This window comes from Scardinius erythrophthalmus, assembly GCF_964197995.2.
Source record: "Scardinius erythrophthalmus genome assembly, chromosome: 15".
Lineage (NCBI taxonomy): Eukaryota > Metazoa > Chordata > Actinopteri > Cypriniformes > Leuciscidae > Scardinius > Scardinius erythrophthalmus.
In genome coordinates, this window is record NC_138235.1 from 41,675,421 (window position 1) to 41,697,711 (window position 22,291).

The 22,291-nt window shown below is 38.5% G+C and overlaps 1 protein-coding gene across 1 annotated transcript; it reads right to left on the minus strand.

Annotated features, from left to right (window-relative positions):
• Nucleotides 1-1,085: 1,085 nt before the first annotated feature.
• Nucleotides 1,086-21,737, minus strand: LOC308703270 (NACHT, LRR and PYD domains-containing protein 3; the record flags this gene model as incomplete). Its single annotated transcript, XM_081386591.1, has 14 exons — nucleotides 21,710-21,737; nucleotides 19,535-19,742; nucleotides 17,577-19,299; nucleotides 15,693-15,866; nucleotides 14,907-15,080; nucleotides 14,567-14,740; nucleotides 12,541-12,714; nucleotides 11,610-11,783; nucleotides 6,656-6,829; nucleotides 4,622-4,795; nucleotides 2,931-3,104; nucleotides 2,658-2,831; nucleotides 2,197-2,370; nucleotides 1,086-1,197 (listed from the first exon to the last, which is right to left on the minus strand). Exons 1-14 carry the CDS (start codon nucleotides 21,731-21,733, stop codon nucleotides 1,086-1,088), a joined length of 3,807 nt encoding a protein of 1,268 aa, XP_081242717.1. The 5' UTR covers nucleotides 21,734-21,737.
• Between the last annotated feature and the right edge of the window lie 554 nt (nucleotides 21,738-22,291).

Below are 22,291 nucleotides of genomic sequence, written 5' to 3' on the forward strand. Positions count from 1 at the left end.
AAATATTGCTGATTACTTGCAAAGCACTAAATGGTTTAGCTCCGCAGTGCTTGAGCGAGCTCTTTACGCATTATAGTCCTTCACGTCTATTGCGATCTCAAAATTCTGACCAGTTGATAATACCTAGAATATCAAAATCGACTGCAGGCGGTAGATCCTTTTCCTATTTAGCACCAAAACTTTGGAACAGTCTTCCTACCATTGTCCGGGAAGTAGACACACTCTGTCAGTTTAAATCTAGACTAAAAACACATCTCTTTAACCTGGCATTCATATAGAACATTATACATTTCTATTATTCAAATCAGTTAATTGATTATTAGGCTGCATAGATTAGGTCAGCCGGAACCGGGGACACTTCCTATAACACCTGATGTAAGATGTCGTTACATCATAAGAAGAATGCCATCTACGCTAATGTTAGTCTCTCTGTTTATTCCGAGGTTTACTGAAGTCAGACGTATCCGGGCCGTATCCAGATCAGATGGGGGACCTGCGCCTGCACACGTCCACGACGCATCCCTGAAGTGCCAGTCTAATCAGCCCTGCGAAGGCCTCATCGACACGACAGCCATCGGCTCTGATCCTCAACAAACTCGTCTCCATACCGGCGTGATGACTCCGACTTCCAACCAGAGGGAACTGGATAAATATTCTGAATGTTCTGATCCAATCTGACTTCTGACCTGTAACGCTGCCTGGATCATAATCATACACTGTTCGCTCGTTGGCCAGAGGAGAACTGGCCCCTGACTGAGTCTGGGTTCTCCCAAGGTTTTGGTGGACAATATACCAGTGGCTGAGGGTGGAAATATGCTAAAACGGGACAGTCTTTCGGTGGTCGTGGGCGGAGCATGAGCATTATGACACCATATTCCTCAGAAAATCCAGATGGCTTGGATATTGTGAGTGTTTAGGCTTTTTGAGGATAAAAAAAAAGGAGTGAATGGATTTTTTTCATTGTATGGTCGTTGTGTCCACACACTGCAAAGACATTTATATGCAAACACCATATAAAAGTGAATTTTGCATCCGATGACCCCTTTCACAATGTGCATCCAGTAGATCAGAGAGTGGCGTCACTGTTAAATGTCCTGATTATAGTTCAGATTGAGTTCTCTCAGGTGTGGTGGGTTTGAACTCAGAGCTGAAATCAGAGCAGCACATGCCGTGTCTCTAATATTGCAGTGAGACAACCTGCAGAGACAAAGAGAAAAACTCAAAACACTTTATCCAGCAGGAGCCATGTGAGAATACATCACTGGTTTACGTACTTAATAATAAAACTGTAGTGATAATGGTCTTATTAGTAATAATATTAAGTAGTAATGGTCATAACAGGAATAATAGGAAGTATACATCTTGTTGTTTATATATAGTCCAGAGTTTAGCAAATCAAAATATTTTGCACTTTTTCTGGAGGCAGATAAGCTTTACAGTGTAACATAAAAACCTCAGTTATCCAGTGCTAGTTTCAACAACATTGTCTTACTTCCTTTGAAGTTGCAATGAAAAAGACTAGGTGGTGTTTTTATTTTACTATATTAACTACGCCAGCTAAATTCACTGTTAGATTATATCGAATACACTAGCTAGATTCATTCGAACATAGCATGCTGAGGACATCTGATGATTAAAGCCGTATGAATGCAACTAGAACTGCAAAATCATTTTTAACGACATGTTGTACACACTGCAGTGGGCGAGCTTAGAATAAACAGAATGTTATCACTCGTTGGTGAGGATGCAAATATAGTTATCTTTATAGTTATTGTTCTTGATGTGAATGGGACTTTTTTCACATATAAACATTCATCACCTTGCACATCAGTTAGGGAAGCTCAAGCATGTTCACTTGACGTGCAAGAACAATTATCGTGTTACACAGCACGTTAGAGCGTCAGCAAGAACCAATGAGGTTCATTCTTGTGTTACGCAGCACGTTTGAGCTTCAGCAGGAACCAATGAGGTTCATTCTCGTGTTACACAGCACATTTGAGCTTCAGCAATATCTTAATTTGTGTTCCGAAGATGAACAAAAGTCTTACGGGATTGGAACAACACAAGAGTAAGTAAATGATGACAGAATTTACATTTTTGGGTCAACGAACCCTTTAACTTAAACTTCAAGTTAAAAAGTTCTGCTAAATGCATCACTGTGCCTTGTTTTAATTCGATAATGATAATATCACTCACTCTAGTTTCTCCAGTTTACAGCGTGGGTCCATCAATAGAACAGACAGAAGTTTCACTCCTGAATCTCCTGGTTCATTGTAGTTCAGATTGAGTTCTCTCAGATGTGAGGGATTTGATCTCAACGCTAAAGCCAGAGCAGCACAACCTCCCTCTCCAATACTGCAGCACTCCAACCTGAGGAGAGAAGGATACTTACAGCTGAACACTCATAAATTATACATATACTTCCATCCAGTGCTAATGTTAAGATTTTTCACCAACACTTTTTTTAGACAGTTGTTTATAACTGTTGCTTTAGTATTTCAGTAGGAAATATCAGTTTACATTTCCAAGCATTCATTTTGCCATTAACTGTAATCCAGCGATATTTTTGTCCAACTTTATGGTCCACACATACTGTAGATCTGATCTCACCATCATCAAGTCTGTATAGGTTTTGAGACACATGAAATATTACTCACTGTAGTTTCTCCAATTTACAGTGCTGATCTCCCAGTAGATCATAGAGTAGCTTTACTCCTGAGAACACTGGTTTATTAGAGTTCAGATTGAGCTCCCTTATGTGTGAGGGGTTTGATCTCAGACCTGAAACCAGAGCAGCAAAACCTCTCTCACCAATACTGCAGTCATCAAGCCTGCAAAGAAGGAGAAAAATGCCTCATCACTCATACATATGAACAGGAGTGAGGGACACTGTGTATGAAAACTTGTTTAAAATGCAATATGTTACTCACTCTAGTTTCTCAAGTTCACACTGTGGATCCTTCAGGAGATCAGACAGTATCTCCACTCCCGAGTCTCCAGGTTCGTTCCTGCTCAGATTGAGTTCTCTCAGATGTGATGGGTTCGATTTCAGACCTGAAATCAGGGCAGCGAAACCTTCCTCACCAATACTGCAGTATTCCAGCCTGCAAAGAGATAGAGAGATTCGGCACCAAACCAGAGTCCCTTTCAGGCAAGTCATTTCACTCTGTGGCCATCTTTGAAACGCCTCTCGCACAGCTGTTTCAGTCAGGCAAGGAAAAGAAAAAGCTGAAAATCTTTTAAATATATTCTGTCTGTCCTGTTACTCTCTCTCACAAAAGAGTCACATGGATAAAATATCTTTCAAACCCTGTACTTCAAATAAAAAAAAATATATAGATATTTGAAACTTAAAGTATTGACATATTAAATCATGAAAACCATGAATCAGTCATTTTTTATTGACACTTCAAGAACTGTTAACTGTTAAAATAAAAACAATAGTTATTGAGGGAAAAGAAAAGGTGAGTTTTCAGTTTTAGATTTTGTCTTTTTAGTATTTTAACTTCGATTAGAGTTAGTTTATTTTAGTATAATGATAATCATTTATTATTTTAAAGGGGTCATATAATGTCATTTTTGTACAAGCTAATATGATTCTTTAGGGTCTAAATTAAAAGTTTGTAAAAGCTCTGTTTTCAGCATGCCTTTTCAGTGCATGTGTCTTTAAATGATAATGAGCTTTGCTCACCCCGCCCCTCTTTTCTGTGCGTACACCGTTTGTAACAATTTAACACAATAACCATAACGCGTTGTTTATTATAAACATGGGATTATGAATTATATTGAGAACGTCATACATAGAAAACATGCCGTGATGTACCGTGAGTGTAAAAATAGCCGCATTCATCATGAAGCGTGCAGCAAGCGATTTGCAAAGATTAATATAAAGATTAATATAAAGGTTAATAAAACGTTACACTCACTCACTTCTTCTGGAGGTGCAGCAGGAACATGAATAGTTGGTACCGATCCTTTTTTCAGGAGCAGCTTCTTAGCAAAACAGCTTTATACTGACCTTCGTTTATAAAGCAGTCTGGTGTGTGAAATGATTCGCGCAAACATGAAAGCAATGACGTTGATCGTGGGGAATATTCCCTTTGAAAACAAAACTCAGCCACTGCATATTCAGCTGTACGGATTTAGGAACATCAAAATGACTGCTGTGTTCGTTATTACACCCAAGAACACCACAATCGCTTAGACGCCATTCTACTCAGTGCTCCAGCTATCAGCAATGAACGTGCCGGTTGGCGCGGGCTATGACTGACAGCTCGCTCACGAGGGCGGGTCTGTGTTGAAACGCTGCTGTCAATCAACCATTGTGGGAGGGGCGTCTTGATTCAGGAGAGGGGGAAACATATAAGAAGATTTAAAAAAAAACACTGGATGGATTTTTATCATTTTATGATGGTTGTGTACAGGCACTGCCAACACACATTTCAGTACAATCAACTTGTAAAAGTGCATGTACCATTATATGACCCCTTTAAATACATTTAAGTCATTCCTGTTTGAGAACCACTGAAGAATACGTATTTGTTTTAAACAAACACATCCTGCTTATGTTAGTACAGTACACTGATATTTTCCAAAAATACACTAAAATAAAACCACTCACTGTAGTTTCTCCAGTTTACAGTTTGGGTCCTCCAGTAGACCAGAGAGAAGCTTCACTCCTGAATCTCCCAGTTCATTATTGTTCAGATTGAGTTCTCTCAGATGTGAGGGGTTTGATATCAGTGCTAAAGCCAGAGCAGCACAACCTTCCTCTCCAATATTGCAGTCATACAGCCTACAGAGAGAAGAAACACTCAGTGTTTACGACTCAACAGACTTTAATTAAGCTGTATTGCTGCTTAAAATGTGAATGCAACCAATTTGCTGTGAAATAATGTAAGAAAAATAATATCAGAGAATGATTTGATAATATAATAAAATATCACTCACTGTATTTTCTCTAGTTTACAGTAAGGCTCTTCCAGTAAAACATTTAACATTTGAAAATGAATAAATTAAGACAACCATAAACATTAGTATTGTTATTTTGCAGTTACTATTCTATTTTTCTTATTTTACAGTGAAATATTGCAGTAGTAATATTTCTTATTTTGTTTTAATTTAGATTTTTTCACATTTGTTTCATTAATTATAATAATTTTGTATTGCTTTTAATTCTTATATAGCCATACTGCTATTTAATAAAATAATTAATTAATAATTACACAGCAGATTTTTTTTAATCACATTTTTAATCAAAATGATCGCAATTAGATTTTTACCTAGATCGCGCAGCCCTACGAATTACTGATGTTGATGAACTGAACATACAGTAACCACAATATCAGTCTACTGAAATTATTTTACATTGTGTGCTATTGGCTTTTTATGTATAACTGTTGTAAAAAAAAATTGCACTTTACTTCAGTAGTCCACTTTAGACATTCTGCTAAATATAAGTAACTTTGCACCTACATGTCAACTAACACTCATTAGAGTATGAGTAGACTGTTGGGTTCGGGTTAGTAGAATAAGTTGACATGTAATTGCAAAATGACTTAAAATAGTCAGTTGAATGTCTGTTGAGGAGCATCAAAATAAAGTGTTAGCAGATATTAATCAGACAGTCTACTAATAATCTAATGACTGCTAGTTTACATGTAGTTGCAAATATCCTTATAAATAGAGTGGACTACAGTATAAAGTCGCAATAAAGTGTTACCCTAAAGCTGCAGTCCGCAGTTTTTCCTCTTTGTTGCCATCTCTGTTTGAAATCTGCAATTGCAGTTATTTGCGGAATTATCAACTTTACGTGCGTTGTGCCTCGGCATTGCACAGCGCGGATTAATCCAATGTTTTGAGGAGAATGTACGGCTGTCAATCACCGCGCTGGTGGTGTGGATACTGTCGTTCGCAATCACAGATTCTACTTTTTGAAAGTATGACCAACATAAGAATTTTCACCCAAAAATGTCGTCTGTACAAGTAAGTCTCATCCACTTTTGTTCTGACCAACTAAAGGGAAAAAAGCATTGCAGTAAATCGCGCCGATTAAATCTAATGATTGCTTATCATATCACGTCAAACCGTGCAAAATATACTTTGTTCTCAAATTGTTAATGCTAACAACATCAGTATTGCGTGACTACATTTAATGCCCTCACGATATTATCCTTGTTTTCGCATGGGCCGGTTGCAGTCTCTTTTTTTCTCCGAAGTCTTTCGCGTTTTACAACGGGTTGTCACTGGTGATTGCCGTTTGAACCTTTCTGGATCTGCCATCGAATTGATAAGTTTAATTATATCAAGTGCTGCGAGAAAAGGCTATAAATCTCCACCACCAACATCCTCACACGCAATATAGCCGACTAGCCGAGACACCTTCTTTATGTGTACAGATGTGACGTAATGATGCAAAGACATGCTTGAATTTCCTGTGGAAATCCACCAGTACCACTGGAATTAAAAACATTATTACAAGCTTACCATTTTGAATCGAGCAACGGCAAGCAGAGAGTTTTGAACACTGGCTGGATATGTACTTGCTCACAAATTTATTTTGGATAATTTTTTACCTCAAAAAGCTACGGACTGCAGCTTTAAATATATCCAAAAATATGAAAAACATCATTTTAAAATTTAAAATATCACTTACTGTAGTTTCTCCAGTTTACAGTGTGTATCCTTCAGTAGATCAGACAAAAGCTTCACAGCTGAAAATCCTGGTTTGTTCCAGCTCAGATTGAATTCTCTCAGATGTGAGGGGTTTGATATCAGTGCTGAGGCCAGAGCAGCACAACCTTCCTCTCCAATGCTGTCATATTCCAGCCTGCAGAGAAGAGAACGACTGGCATTTACTGCTCAACACAAATTCTACATTCAGTATAGAATCAAGAATGAAACATTTAAAAATATAAGACACATTGATTTGATAAAATGATTAACAATCATCACTCACTTTACTCACTTACTCACTTACAACGAACATTTTCTACTTTTCCTCACCTCATAGTTATAACGCGGATTGTTGAGCAGACGCGTCTCAAGCCTTGTGATCCAACGCTGGATACTCTTATAGGTTACGTCCGTGGATCACGGCTGAACGCGTCTTCTCCGCACTCATTTAAGTTACAAACAAACATTTTTCACCTATCGTGCGTCTACTCTACACCCGTACCACTGAAAAGACGGATTATATCCAAGACTTAAGCCATAAATTAGTATTAATATTGATAGCACCACTGGTAGCGTCGTTGCTAACTTAACTTACTGTCCATCTGTTAAAATGGCGAATATATCAAATGTAAGTAGTCTACCTTTTGGTGCAGGTGAGGACACATTTGAGCTGCACGCGGTGCAGTCTGAGCTGGAAGCTGTTGAGAAACAGATCCACGACCTTTTAGTAAGAAAAGCCGAGCTGATAGACCGGCGTTTGGCTCTCGAAACATCGCGCGCCGAGGCACACAAATCAGAGATTAATGTTACTAACCCGCTGACTCCGACCTCGTCTACTCCGTGCGTTCCTCAACATCGGTCCCGAACGTCGAGGTCGCGATCAGCCATGGTCTCGTTCACTCCGGCTCCAACATGCCATCACGAAGCCTGGATTTTTCCGCAGCGGAAGTCGCGAGTCAGGTCTAGACCAAGAAAACTCTCTCCGACCCTCCCGGTTTTCGAGATATCCACACAAAACCGCTTCTCCCCTCTTCGCGAAACAGAACGCGATGCTGTGATCATCGGCGATTCCATCGTTCGACACGTACACGTTACGTTAAATAAAAGTAAGGTGCATAGTCACTGCTTTCCTGGTGCTCGTGTTTCTGAAGTCGCTGCTCACGTTCCCGAGATTCTGAACGAGCGCGTCGGAACCGTTGTCCTGCACGTGGGAGGGGCCGACATCAGACTGCGCCAGACGGAAGTTTTGAAGAAAGACTTCAGGAATCTGATCGATACGGTACGCAGCACATCGCCTGATATAACGATTATTGTGTCAGGACCGCTTCCCACGTACCGACTAGGTCATGAAAAGTTTAGTAGATTATTTGCGCTTAATGAATGGTTAATGTCATGGTGCAATGAGCAGAAACTTCTCTTTGTAAATAATTGGAATCTGTTTTGGGAGCGTCCTAGGCTTTACCGTGCTGATGGCTTACACCCAAACAGATTCGGATCGGATCTTCTGTCAGATAACATCTCCAAAATGTTAAATACCTTTTGACTAGTAAACAAAAGTCCAAATCATAGTCTCTGCTGCACCAATTTAACTGATATAAATAGTGTAGAACATTGCATAGAAACTGTGTCTATTCCTCGTTTAGTGAGATCAAATCATAAATCTACTGCAGGATCTAGAAAAAATCTAATTGTTATTAAACCAGAAAATGTTGCTATTGGTAATCAAAAACAATTTTTAAAGCTAGGTCTTTTAAACATTAGATCACTCACACCTAAGGCAGTTATTGTAAATGAAATAGTCACAGATAATAGCTTCGATGTACTTTGCCTTACTGAAACCTGGCTTAAACCAAATGATTATTTTGGTTTAAATGAGTCTACTCCTCCTGGATACTTCTATAAGCATGAGCCCCGTCTGAATGGTCGTGGCGGCGGTGTTGCAACAATCTATAGAGATTTTCTCAATGTTACTCAGAAAACGGGTTATAAGTTTATTTCATTTGAAGTACTTGTACTAAATGTTACGCTCTTAGATGATAGAAAAACATCCCTATTATCTCTAGCCTTGGCTACCGTATATAGACCGCCTGGGCCTTACGCTGATTTCCTAAAAGAGTTTGCAGATTTTCTCTCAGACCTATTAGTTAACTTCGATAAAGCATTAATTGTTGGAGACTTTAATATCCATGTAGATAATCAAAATGATGCGTTAGGGGCTGCGTTTACTGATTTATTAAACTCCTTTGGGGTCAAGCAAAACATTACCGGACCGACTCATCGATTTAATCATACACTCGATTTAATTATATCACATGGAACCGATCCAACCGATATAGATATCATTCCACAAAGTGACGATGTCACTGACCATTACATGGTAACTTGCATATTACGTACTCCTGTAATATATCATGCTGCGCCGCGCTATCGATTAGGCAGAACAATCCTTCCATCCACCATAGATAATTTTTCAAACAGCTTATCGGATCTGTCTCAGCTGCTCAGTGAACCCAAACAAACAGATGAACTTGAGGAATTAACTAGCACTATGAGCACCATTCTCTCTGGATCATTGGATATTGTTGCGCCCATTAGATTAAAAAAGGTCAGAGAGAAAAGTAAAGCACCATGGTACAACAGTACTACGCGTGTTCTAAAGAGAGAAACCCGTAATTTAGAGCGTAAATGGAAACAAACCAACTTAGAGGTCTTTAGAATCGCATGGAAAGACAGTATGTCACGTTATAAAAAGGCCCTAAAAGCGGCCAGGGCTGAGCATCTACGCAAACTAATAGAAAACAACCATAACAATCCTAAGTTCTTATTTAACACCGTGGCGAGACTAACAAATAAACAGATGTCTCCTGAACAAAGTATTCCATTACAGTTTAGTAGTAATGATTTCATGAAGTTCTTCACTGAGAAAATAGAAAACATCAGAACCACAATTGTAAACGTTCAATCCTCAATCGCGCCTTATAATTCAGCCTCAATTATCACGCCGCAAGAACAATTACAGTGCTTTTCAACTATAGAACAAAAAGAGTTAAATAAATTTATCATTTCCTCTAAAACAACAACATGTTTATTAGATCCCATACCAACTAAACTATTGAAAGAAGTGTTACCTGTAGTGGAAGAGCCTCTCCTCAATATTATTAACTCGTCTTTATCTTTAGGTCATGTTCCAAGAACATTTAAATTGGCAGTTATAAAACCTCTCATTAAGAAACCACAATTAGATCCGAATAATCTAGTAAATTATAGACCCATTTCAAATCTACCTTTTATGTCTAAAATACTAGAAAAAGTTGTGTCCGCTCAACTGGGCTCTTTCTTACAAGAAAATGACACCTATGAAAAGTTTCAGTCTGGATTCAGGCCGCATCATAGCACTGAAACTGCGCTCGTTAAAATCACAAATGATTTACTTTTAGCTTCTGACCAAGGCTGTATCTCAATATTAGTTTTACTTGATCTTAGTGCTGCGTTCGATACTATAGATCATACAATACTCTTAGATCGACTACAAAATTATACTGGTGTTCAAGGACAAGCATTAAGCTGGTTTAGATCGTATTTATCTGACCGCTACCATTTTGTTTATTTAAATGGAGAAAAATCTATCATAACTCCAGTAAACTATGGAGTGCCGCAGGGATCTGTGTTAGGCCCTCTATTATTCTCAATATATATGCTGCCACTTGGAAATATTATAAGGAAACATGGAATTAGTTTCCATTGTTATGCTGATGACACTCAAATCTATATTTCATCACGGCCAGATGAAAACGCTAAATTATCCAAATTGACAGAGTGTGTTAAAGATATAAAAGATTGGATGACGCATAATTTTCTTTTATTAAATCCAGACAAGACAGAGGTACTACTTATCGGTTCAAAAAACCACCCACAAAACCTCTCACAATACAACTTTAACATAGTAGGATGTCCTGTTACTTCATCCTCTACAGTAAAAGACCTGGGTGTTATATTAGACTGCAACCTGTCTTTTGAAAATCATATTTCATATGTTACAAGAACAGCCTTTTTCCACCTTAGAAACATTGCTAAGCTACGTAATATGCTATCAGTTTCTGACGCAGAAAAGTTAGTTCATGCATTCATGACCTCGAGACTAGATTACTGTAATGCGTTATTAGCCGGTTGTCCTGCATCCTTAATAAACAAGCTACAGTTAGTCCAAAATGCCGCCGCTAGAGTTCTAACTAGATCAAGAAAATATGATCATATAACACCGATTTTATTATCCCTACATTGGTTACCTATAAAGTCCCGTATTAATTACAAGGTATTGCTACTGACTTATAAAGCCCTAAACGGCTTAGCTCCAGTCTATTTAACCGATCTTCTATCGCCCTATAATCCATCGCGCTCTTTAAGATCACTAAATTCGAGGCTTTTGGTCATACCTAGGATATCCAGATCCACCAAAGGAGGGAGAGCATTTTCACATTTAGCACCAAAACTCTGGAATAGTCTTCCGGATACTGTTCGTTGCTCAGACTCACTCTCCCAGTTTAAAACTAGATTAAAGACGCATCTCTTCAGCCAGGCATTCATATAATACTTTTAATCCTACAGTTAAATCCGACCTCTAGTTCATAAACGCCAGAGGAGAACTGGCCCCCGACTGAGCCCGGGTTCTCCCAAGGTTTTTTTTTCTCCATTAGGTCACCTGATGGAGTTTTTCGGTTCCTTGCCACTGTTGCCTTTGGCTTGCTCAGTTGGGGATATTTGGGGATATTTAATTGAATTAATCAATCAACGATACTATTGATCAGCATTACCGAACGTAGACGTTCCACTAGAAACAAACATTGATGTATTGTTCTAATTTATTACTGTGAAGCTGCTTTGATACAACCTGTGTTGTGAAAAGCGCTATATAAATAAACTTGACTTGACTTGACTTTAGTTTCTCCAGTTTACATTGTGGTTCCTTCAGTAGCACAGACATAAGTTTCACTCCTAAATCTCCTGGATCATTGTAGTTCAGATTGAGTTCTCTCAGATGTGATGGGTTTGATAAAAGACCTAAAACCAAGGCAGCACAACCTTTCTCTCCAATACTGCAGCACTCCAACCTGAGGAGAGAAAGACACTCTCAAGTGAAAATAGTTCACTTCTCTTGGTTATTTTAGTCCGGACCCAAAAGGAAGATTTTAAATTTAGTCTTGGTTCGCTTAGCATTTAAACTGTCATTTCTAACACTGTACTTAAAGATATAAAGCAACAACAACAAAAAAACATTTTCTGTGTGCTGGGCTAAACGCTCATTGTATGTGTGTTTATAGGATGGTATTTTTACTTCCTGAGAACTCATGAAGGGCTTATAAAATGTGTAAAGGGGTCAAAACAACTACAGGAATTCAAGGAGACACGGTTCTGATGCCTGTACCGAACTATAATGGGAAACATTGCGACTATGACGAGAAGAACAAGGAATGCTTGAACATTCTGTCCTTTTTAGGGTTGCATCTCGTGACATCACATCCTGGTCCATTTAAATGCCTTTGGATATTGCACCATACCAGAGTTCATTTGGAAGTGAACCGAGACCCAGCTTTTCAGGGGTCTCGGACCACTTGTTTGCGCAGCAGGGTTCGTTTGACAGCGTTCATTAACAGTGCAATCGCACCACAGTTAGTTTTAATCCAACCAACCCTGCCAAGTGTGAACACAGTCTTACAGCTCAACGTTGATATTTTGCAGGTAAAAGGTGAGCATTTAGAAATGTGGACTGTTGAAGTGGAGCTACCAGAAATGCTAGTTAATATGTATTTCTTCATGTAATGTTGGCGAGGTTGTGTTTTGAAGTCCTGAAAATGAAACATCACTCACTGTAGTATTTCCAGTTTACACTGTGGATCCTTTAGTAGATCAGAGAGAAGCTTCACTCCTGAATCTCCTGGTTTGTTCCAACTCAGATTAAGTTCTCTGATGTGTAAAGGGTTTGATCTCAGACCTGAAAGTAAAGCTGCAAAGCTTTCCTCTCCAATACTGCAGTCATCAAGCCTGCAGAGAGAAGGAAAAACACATTTGCATCGGGAACAAACATTTGCCTGATGACAAAATGACAATTATTTTTCTTCTCACCAAGCACCAACATTTAAGCATTAATTCTCCATTCATAATTAGTTATAAGTATGATAGTGGTATATTTAAAATACAGCAATTGTTGTTTATGACTGAGAGTCAAGGAGTCAGCAAACCTGTTTATCATATTTATTATATCTCTGCCCTCTGGTGAAGGGTTATTATTGTTAACTAAAACTATAACCATAAAAAAAGGTACTTCAATTTAAACGTTCCTGAAATAAATGAAAACAAATAACTTTTGTAACACTTTACAATTAGGTCTCATTTGTTAACATTAGTTAATGCATTTATTAAAACTGAGCAATATAGAATTTATTAACCTTTGTTAATGCTATTTAGTAAACAATATAATTGTAACATGTTATATAACATGTTAGTTCACAATACATTGTTGACAATGTTGAAATTAACATTAACTAAGATTAACAAATGCTTTAGAAGTATTTGCCATTGTTAGTTCATGTTAAATAATGTAGTTAACTAATGTTAAAGGGATAGTTCACCCAAAAATGAAAATTATGTCAGTTATTACTCACCCTCATGTTGTTCCAACGCCGTAAGACCTTCGTTCATCTTCGGAACACAAATTAAGATATTTTTGATTAAATCTGAGCGCTGTCTAACTCCTCCATAGGCTTCTAAGGGACTGAAACTTGCTGGCCCATAAAAGTATTTAAATAGATCGTTAATATAGTCCAAGGGACTCCAGTGGCTCAATCTTAAGTTTATAAAGCGACGAGAATACTTTTTGTGCGCTAAAACAAACAAAAATAACGACTTTATTCCACTTTTCATTTCCTTCTCTCTGGGCGTCGAGTCTTTTCGCGTAGTGTTTAAGCGTAGCGCGTCTGTTGCACGTCACCACGTAGGCTCACTATTGGCCGACGCTGGTCATGTGTGTGATACGTGGTGACGTGCAACAGATGCGCTACGCTTAAACACTACGCGAAAAGACTCGACGCCCAGAGAGAAGGAAATGAAAAGTGGAACAAAGTCGTTATTTTTGTTTGTTTTAGCGCACAAAAAGTATTCTCGTCGCTTTATAAACTTAAGATTGAGCCACTGTAGTCACTTGGACTATATTAACGATCTCTTTAATAACTTTTCTGGGCCAGCAAGTTTCAGTCCCTTAGAAGCCTATGGAGGAGTGAGCCAGCGCTCAGATTTAATCAAAAATATCTTAATTTGTGTTCCGAAGATGAACGAAGGTCTTACGGAGTTGGAACAACATGAGGGTGAGTAATTACTGACAGAATTTAAATTTTTGGGTGAACTATCCCTTTAACCAATGGAACCTTACTGTAAAGTGTTACCACTTATTTTATTTCAGCTAGTTGCCAAGGCAACATTTCTCATCTTTGTTTAGATTAACTTGAAGTACTAAAATAACAAACTCAATTAACTAAAGCTAACAAATAAAAACAATAAAAACTATTCATACATATAAAAAACTAATAAAATGTACAAAAACACAACAAAATTCCTAAAACTTTAACTAAAATTAAAATGAAAACCAAAAATATAAATAAAAAAAAAACTAAAATGTAACTAAAAAGTGTATTTATGTTTACTAATTATGTTCACTGTCCTGCAGAGTTTACGGCCAACCCCGGTCAAACTGAACTGCCTGTAATATTCTAGTACTACTGAACACTTTGATTAGCTGGTTCAGGTGCGTTTGATCAGGGTTGACTCTACAGGACACTATGGCTAGGGATATCATGCCAGCATTGTTCCAACTTAAGCATTATTGAACAGTATAACTCACTGTAGTTTCTCCAGTTTACAGTTTGGGTCCTCCAGTAGACCAGAGAGAAGCTTCACTCCTGAATCTCCCAGTTCATTATTGTTCAGATTGAGTTCTCTCAGATGTGAGGGGTTTGATATCAGTGCTAAAGCCAGAGCTGCACAACCTTCTTCTCCAATACTGCAGTCATACAGCCTACAGAGAGAAGAAACACTCAGTGTTTACATGTGCGACTCAACACACTTTAATTAAGCTGTATTGCTGCTTAAAATGTAAATGCAACCATTTGTGTATTTGTTGTGAAAAGATGCAAGAAAAAATTAATACATTCAAAAATATATATAAAACAGATATTACTCACTGTATTTTCTCTAGTTTACAGTGAGGATCTTCCAGCAGAACAGACAAAAGCTTCACTGCTGAATATCCTGGTTTATTAGAGCTCAGATTGAGTTCTCTCAGATGTGATGGGTTTGATAACAGTGCTGAAACCAGAGCATCACAGCTGTCCTCTCGAATATTGCAGTTACACAGCCTGTAGTAACATTTGCATTAAATTTCAAATTATTCATGTTGAGCACACTCGTAATATCAGAGCATAAGACATTTAGAGAGGAAAGAAATGTCATAAAAACTGGACTGAAACACACTTCGCAATACAGTGCATCAGACCCACCCACTTTTTCAGTGCTGTTAGTTCTGAAAGTATTTTTCCTGTCATTTTTCCCTTAGGGATTTCAAATAGTCTTCGTTAAAAGCATTATAAGCCATGAACCAAACCAACCAGCTAAGAGGAGAATCACAATATTTCACAATATTATTACAAAATTTCATTTGAAGCAAAAAAAGTATTTGAAAGACCGCCTTGATTAGATCATTTACAATGATTCATGGGAGTGGCCGGAGCTAACGAGCTCTTTAGAATCGTTTTGCTTGTCTCAACTCTCTGATTAATGGAATTTTCTGTGCAGCATCATGGGTAACATAACTCACAGTAGGTCTGACTTTAACTGTTAATAAGTTATCATTTATAAGTTATCACATCAGAGTTTTTACTTCTGGAACCCGACTGTTAAAACTGCACTCTATTAAAAAAGGCATCCACATAGATGCATACTGTCAAACATACTTATACAAAGGGTCTTACTTCAGTATCTCCAGTTTACAGTGAGGATTCTTCAGTCCCGCAGAGAAAAGCTGTACTCCTGAAACCTGGAGGTTGTTGTCACTGAGGTCCAACTCTCTCAGACGTGAGAAGTTTGAGATGAGCACGGAGGCCAGGGCTGAACAGATTTGATCTGTGAGATTACAACCCCTCAGACTGGAAGAGAGAGAATGTTTCTGTGCTGTTATCCCCAATAACAGCACACAGTATAGATTTACACAGACATTAACTTAAACCAGTTCATGTAATCCTTGAATGTGACCCTACTTTCTTACCCTCAGACTATTTAAATCTAGTATTATAATAAGTGTACTTAATATATTATTATTATATTAAAATTTTCTTTATGTAATCTGGATTACTAAGATTGTAATTGGCAGCCATAATTTAACTATTTATTTGTTACAGAGCCAATATTTCTTTCTTTACCTTTTAACATTTGGGTTTTTGGAAAATATTAGTTATAAAAAAAAATTTCATTTCTGAAAAATTTGCACACATTTTTTTTTTTTTTTTTTGATACACTAAGTGAAAGTTCTGCCTCGCTGTCTTGCTTTTGAATAGACTTGAAAATGATGTTGGCATTAGTGGAATTGCACTAGCATGGTTTAAATCATACTTATCTGACCGTTATCAGTTTTGGAGCAGTAAATAAAGAGATATCTTATCGATCAAAAGTTCAGTATGGAGTACCACAAGGCTCAGTACTAGGACCGTTGCTATTCACTCTGTACATGCTACCCCTCTGAGATATCATAAGGAAGCATGGAATTAGTTTTCACTGTTATGCTGATGATACTCGGCTCTATATTTCTATGCGCCCTGACTAAACACACCAGTTCACAAAATTAATGGAATGCATAGCTTCCTACTACTTAATTCTGAAAAAACAGAGTTTCTAATTATTGGGCAAAAAACCTCTGCACGTATTAACCCAGAATACTGTCTAACACTTGATGGCTGCTCAGTCAAGTCTTCGTCGTCGGTTAGGAACCTGGGTGTTCTCTTTGATACCAATCTTTCATTTGAAAGTCATGTTTCTAGCATCTGTAAAACCGCATTCTTCCATCTTAAAATATATCTAAATTACGACTTGTGCTTTCAATGAAAAATGAAGTGATGACTCCAACTTCCAACCAGATGGAACTGGATAAATATTGTGAATGTTCTGATCCAATCTGAATTCTGACCTGTAATGCTGCCTGGATCATAATCATACAGTGTTCGCTCGTTGGCCAGAGGAGAACTGGCCCCCGACTGAGCCTGGGTTCTCCCAAGGTCTTTTTCTCTATTCTGTCACCTAATGGAGCTTTGGTTCCTTGTCACAGTTGCCTTGGCTTTTGGCTTGCTTAGTTGGGGACATTTAACATTTAACTATATTATTGATCTGCCTTACTTAAGGTGGACGATGACGCAATTTTCTTCTAGAAACAAACTTTGTTGTATTATTTTCATTTTATCACTGTGAAGCTGCTTTGATACAATCTGTATTGTAAAAAGCGCTATATAAATAAAGGTGACTTGACTGACTTGACAGGTCTAAATTGAGCAATTCAATGCATGACTATAAAATAGTTTGTTTTTATTTTTAGGTTTTAGTTACAGTTTTGGTAATTTTGTTGTTTTTGCCAATTTTGTTAGTTTTTATTATTATTTATTTCAGTTTTAGATATTTTCGGTTTTAGATATTATACATCTTTATATTTGTCAAATACAAATACTTTGTAAACAGATACATTTGTTCCCTTAGTGTTAAAAAATTGTGTCAGCAATCTGGAACCTCCTGTTGCAAACTGTACAAGTATCAGCTACGTTTTCTGTACTTTTTTTCTTTATACAAGCAACTTAATACTACGATATACTCACTCCACTTTTCTGGAAGCTTTGACCACCGGCAGCAGCCTCAGAAGACACTCCTCTGATAGATCATATTTCCTCAGTTCAAACTCATCCAGGTCCTCCGTGGAGTTTAGCAGCACGAACACAAGCGCCGACCACTGGGCCGGAGAGAGCTTGACTCCGGAGAGGCGCTGGGCACCTGTGCTGCGGCTCAGGTACGTCTGGACCTCCTGCAGCAGGGAATGATCATTCAGCTCGCTCAGACAGTGAAACAGATTGATGGACTTCTCCGGGGAAGGATTCTCTCGGATTTTACTCTTGATGTACTCGACCGTGTCCCGCGTGCAACTGGAGCTTTCTCTCAGTGTGAATAATCCCCGCAGGAGAGTCTGATTGGACTCCAGCAAAAGCCCCAGAAGGAAGCGGAGGAAGAGATCTAAGTGTCCGTTCTCGCTCAGCAAGGCCCTGTCCACTTCGCTCTTCATAAAATCCGTCATTGAGTACTCATTCTTGTCCTGGGCAAAGGAAAGGAACTTGTACAAGGCAGCGAGAAACTCTTGAACGCTCAGATGCACAAAGCTGAACACCTTCTCCAGCTGCATCCCAAACTCCTCTCTGAATATCTGCGTACAAACTCCAGAGCACACGGACGCTTCTCTGACATCAATGCCACACTGTCTCAGATCCTCCTCATAGAAGATCAGGTTCCCCTTTTCCAGTTGTTCAAAAGCCAGTTTCCCAAGTGACAGGATGCTCTTTCGGACCTCCTGAAGAACCCATTTCCCATCATACTTCTGGGTCTTTAGTTTGGTCTGGACAATCAGGAGGTGTGTGAACATTTGAGTGAGAGTCTTGGGAATCTCTGCACCATCTGCTTCACATATCTTCTCCAGAACAGTGGCGGAAATCCAACAGAACACTGGGATGCGGCACATGACGTGCAGGCTCCTTAACGATTGGATGTGTGAGACAATCCTTCTGGCAAGACGCTGATCTTTTATTCTTTTCCGAAAATACTCAGCCTTCTGAGGGTCTCTGAACCCTCTAACCTCTGTGACCTGGTCGACACACTCTGGAGAGATCTGATTGGCTGCAGCTGGTCGCGTGGTGATCCAGAGGCGAGCAGACGGGAGCAGGTTTCCTCTAATGAGGTTGGTCAGCAGCACGTCCACTGAAGCTGATTCGTTCACATCCCACAAAATCTCATTGTTCTGGAAGTCCAGAGGAAGACGCCACTCATCCAGACCATCAAAGATGAAGATTGTTTTGAAGTCGTTATATTCTATCGGTTTCATTTCTGCGAAAAAACAGCGGAGAAGCTCCATCAGACTCATCCGCTTCTCCTTCATCAAGTTGAGGTCTCGGAAAGGAAGTGGAAATATGAAGTGAACATCCCGATTGGCTTTTCCTTCAGCCCAGTCCAGGACGAACTTCTGCACAGAAGCGGTTTTTCCAATTCCGACGACTCCTTTGGTCAGAACCGTCCTGATGGCTTTGTCTTGTCCAGGTAAGGGTTTGAAGATGTCATTACATCTGATCGGTGTCTCTAGATCTCTGGATGACGAGGTCTCAATCTGTCTCACCTCATGCTCGTCGTTGACGTCTCCAGTCCCCCCCTCTGTGATGTAAAGCTCTGTGTAGATCTCGTTCAGAAGTGCCACGTGCCCTCCATTGGAGACTCCTTCGCTGATTCTATGAAATTTCTGTTTCAGTCTGGACTTCAGTTGCTGCTGACTCACTGAGATCAGCTCTGCAGTATGCAATAGAAACAATTCTGAAATTAGTAGACCATTAAATAAACAGAAAAACAATGCATTATTAATCTGTGAACAAATTGACTCAAAAGTTTAACCATATAAAGCCTACTGTATCATACTGTATTTGATATGCAAAGGTTTTAAATTATCAAAACTTTGCTGAAAAACCCATTGCACACAATCTACCATATGCCTCCACACAAAGAGAGTTTCAAATGGGTCTCGTACTGGTCTGTAGTGTGTTAGCGAGGTCTGTCTGGTTCATCTTCCGCAGGACTTGAAGCGAGATCCTGAGAACTCCCTCACTCACTCGGCTCTGACCCTCATCATCATCATCCTCCTCACTCACAGAGCATGCTGGGAAATCTGGCCTCAGCAGTTTCTTGAACCTGCTTAGCTCTTTCTTCATCAAACAGATGTTTGTGTCCTCAAGCTCCTGAAATCAGAAATCACTGCGATTATTCAAACACCTCTGAATAACACATTGTAAATATATCTAGACAACACTCTTAGAAAAAGATGCAATGAATTTATATATAGAACTCTAGGGTTCTTGACTCAATTTTAACTTTTACTATATAAGGAAAATGTCTTAAAGGGGTGGTATAATACCCTTTTCACAAGATGTTTTTTCACGAGATTTTTTTTCACAGCGGCAGACTGCCATTAAAATATGTCCGTTTTGTAAGTTATGTTTCTTTTCTTTTCATTTCTTTATTAAGTTAATTTAGACAAATGTTTGGAGCATTTAAAAAAAAAAAAAAAATGACGACCAAGCAAGCCGAGCCAACAGCGAGTAAAACATGTTTGATCAATTTAGCCTCTCAAATCAACGCTAATACTTTACTTAGCTACAATAAAATCCATAGATATAAAACACTTCAAGCATATCACACAGACAGTTTAATGTTTATTTATTAAACCACAGTGAGTACAATTTTTTGAAATACTGAGGCAGGCTCAGGCTGCTCGCAACAGCGCTCGCAAACGAAATGAGCAATAGTCAATCTAAACAAATTAAATTAAATAAATCAAAAACAAACTTGCAGGTTATCTTACCTCAAAAATGCGCCACAGAACATGGCCATTCTTTTTTCCAGTAGTTTCCAACAGTTAAACGAAAATAAAGTCCAATCAAACGAAAAACGAAAAACATCAGTAGCCTAGTTTCCAACAGTTAAACGAAAATAAAGTCCAATCAAACGAAAAGTTAGAACAGTCTCTTACAGAGCATCGTGGAGAAAAAGAATAGCATCCACAGTGGAAGATTTTAACCCAGTCCTCTCTTCTATCACTCGCGATTTTTCTCTTAATATTCTCCATTATTTGCACATGAGGTGAATCGTTGGTTGCGCCGACGGGAAACCTTCTGTCTGTGTGTGTGCGTGCGTGCGTGAGACTGTCATGTCAATCATATGTCAGTGTAATTATAAGATTATGAAAGTTATGAGGTTATTAAATGTCTTTCTATGTTTGTTTTTCTATCGTCGACGTCAACTTCTCATATTTTTTTTTAATTAATGTCTAAAAATATAAAAAGAAGGATAACCCAAAAAAGGCCCGAGGCCCGGCCCGCATGTGAACTATGACGTGAAAATTGGCCCGAAGCCCGGCCCTAGGGGCGTAAAAAAGTCGGGGCCCGTCGGGCTCGGGCTGAAATGCAGGGCTTTATTGGTGATGTCACTAACTCGGGAGGAATGTGGTGTAGTCTCTACCAGCCGTTTGTTGTATTCCTTAAAAAGCAATTTCTGTTAAATAAAATATCTCCCTTTGCTTTGAACTTTGAGTGTTGTATTTTTCCAGATGTTGTTTATGCTCAAACAGCAACATTACACACTAACTAAAGTTAGAAAAGTCAAATCATAATCAACCACCCCTTTAAAATATATTTATAAAATAATTTATAAATAATAAGTACATTTATATCTATATATTTTACAGTACAACTGTAATACTAATAATTATGGCTGTCTTAATTTCTTTATTTTAAAATGATAAATTATTGTAAAAATAAAATATTATTAGCCTTAAAGTGTCTCTTCTGATGATTAGAGTTTCTCATTATAAGTATGTGAAGATGGTTTGTGCACGTTTTGTTTTCAATTGCATGTTAAAGTGACTCAAACTTAAAAGATGAAGCATTTACTGTGAACAGAGACGCTGAAAACACTGGATCACGAGCTGCTCGTGTGTAAATAAACAGTGTCGTGCTTCGCTCTGAAACTCACAGCGCAAACATTCATTTAATTCAATCGCAGCCTTTGAAATTTGATAAATAGCACACCTCAAAATTTTAATTTGATTGATCATGATGTCCTAATGTAAGAAGTGGGACTAATATAATATTCAGTCAAGAGGCCTATAATTCCTATAGTATTTGACCAAACACACAATAAAACTCACCCTGAAGATGGCATCCAGCGACATCTCGCCATTTGAGGATTTTGATCCCTCCTGTTTGTTACTGTAGTTGAACATGTAAATATTTACTCAAGCATGTAAATACATTGATTGTGTCCATTCCTCAGTATCAAGTACATGAATAACACTACAAGCCCTTGATATAATTGCTGAAAACACGAATCGACAATGTCGACTCATTATCCAATAAGTATCATTTAAAGAGGACCTATTACGCCCTTGATAAAGTCTTGATGTTGTTTTCAGGTTTTCCTGCTTGAATGTTGATTATTTTCCTCATATTCTCCATTGTTGCAGCTCCTCTCTTCCCAGTCTGTCAGTAACGCTCTGTTTACTTCCTGTCTCTATGAAGCCCCTCCTTCTGAAAAGCACACTGTGCTCTGATTGGTCGGCTGGAGCAGTGTGTTGTGATTGGGCGAGCGCTTTGAGTGTGTTTGGGAAATGTCCCGCCCCTTCCCATAACCGCCAGTTTAACACACTACTAACTTACTCAACCAGGCCCCGCCCCTTTTTCTGCGTATGAATTATTTAAATGAGGAATATTGTGACGTTTTCGTTCCCGGA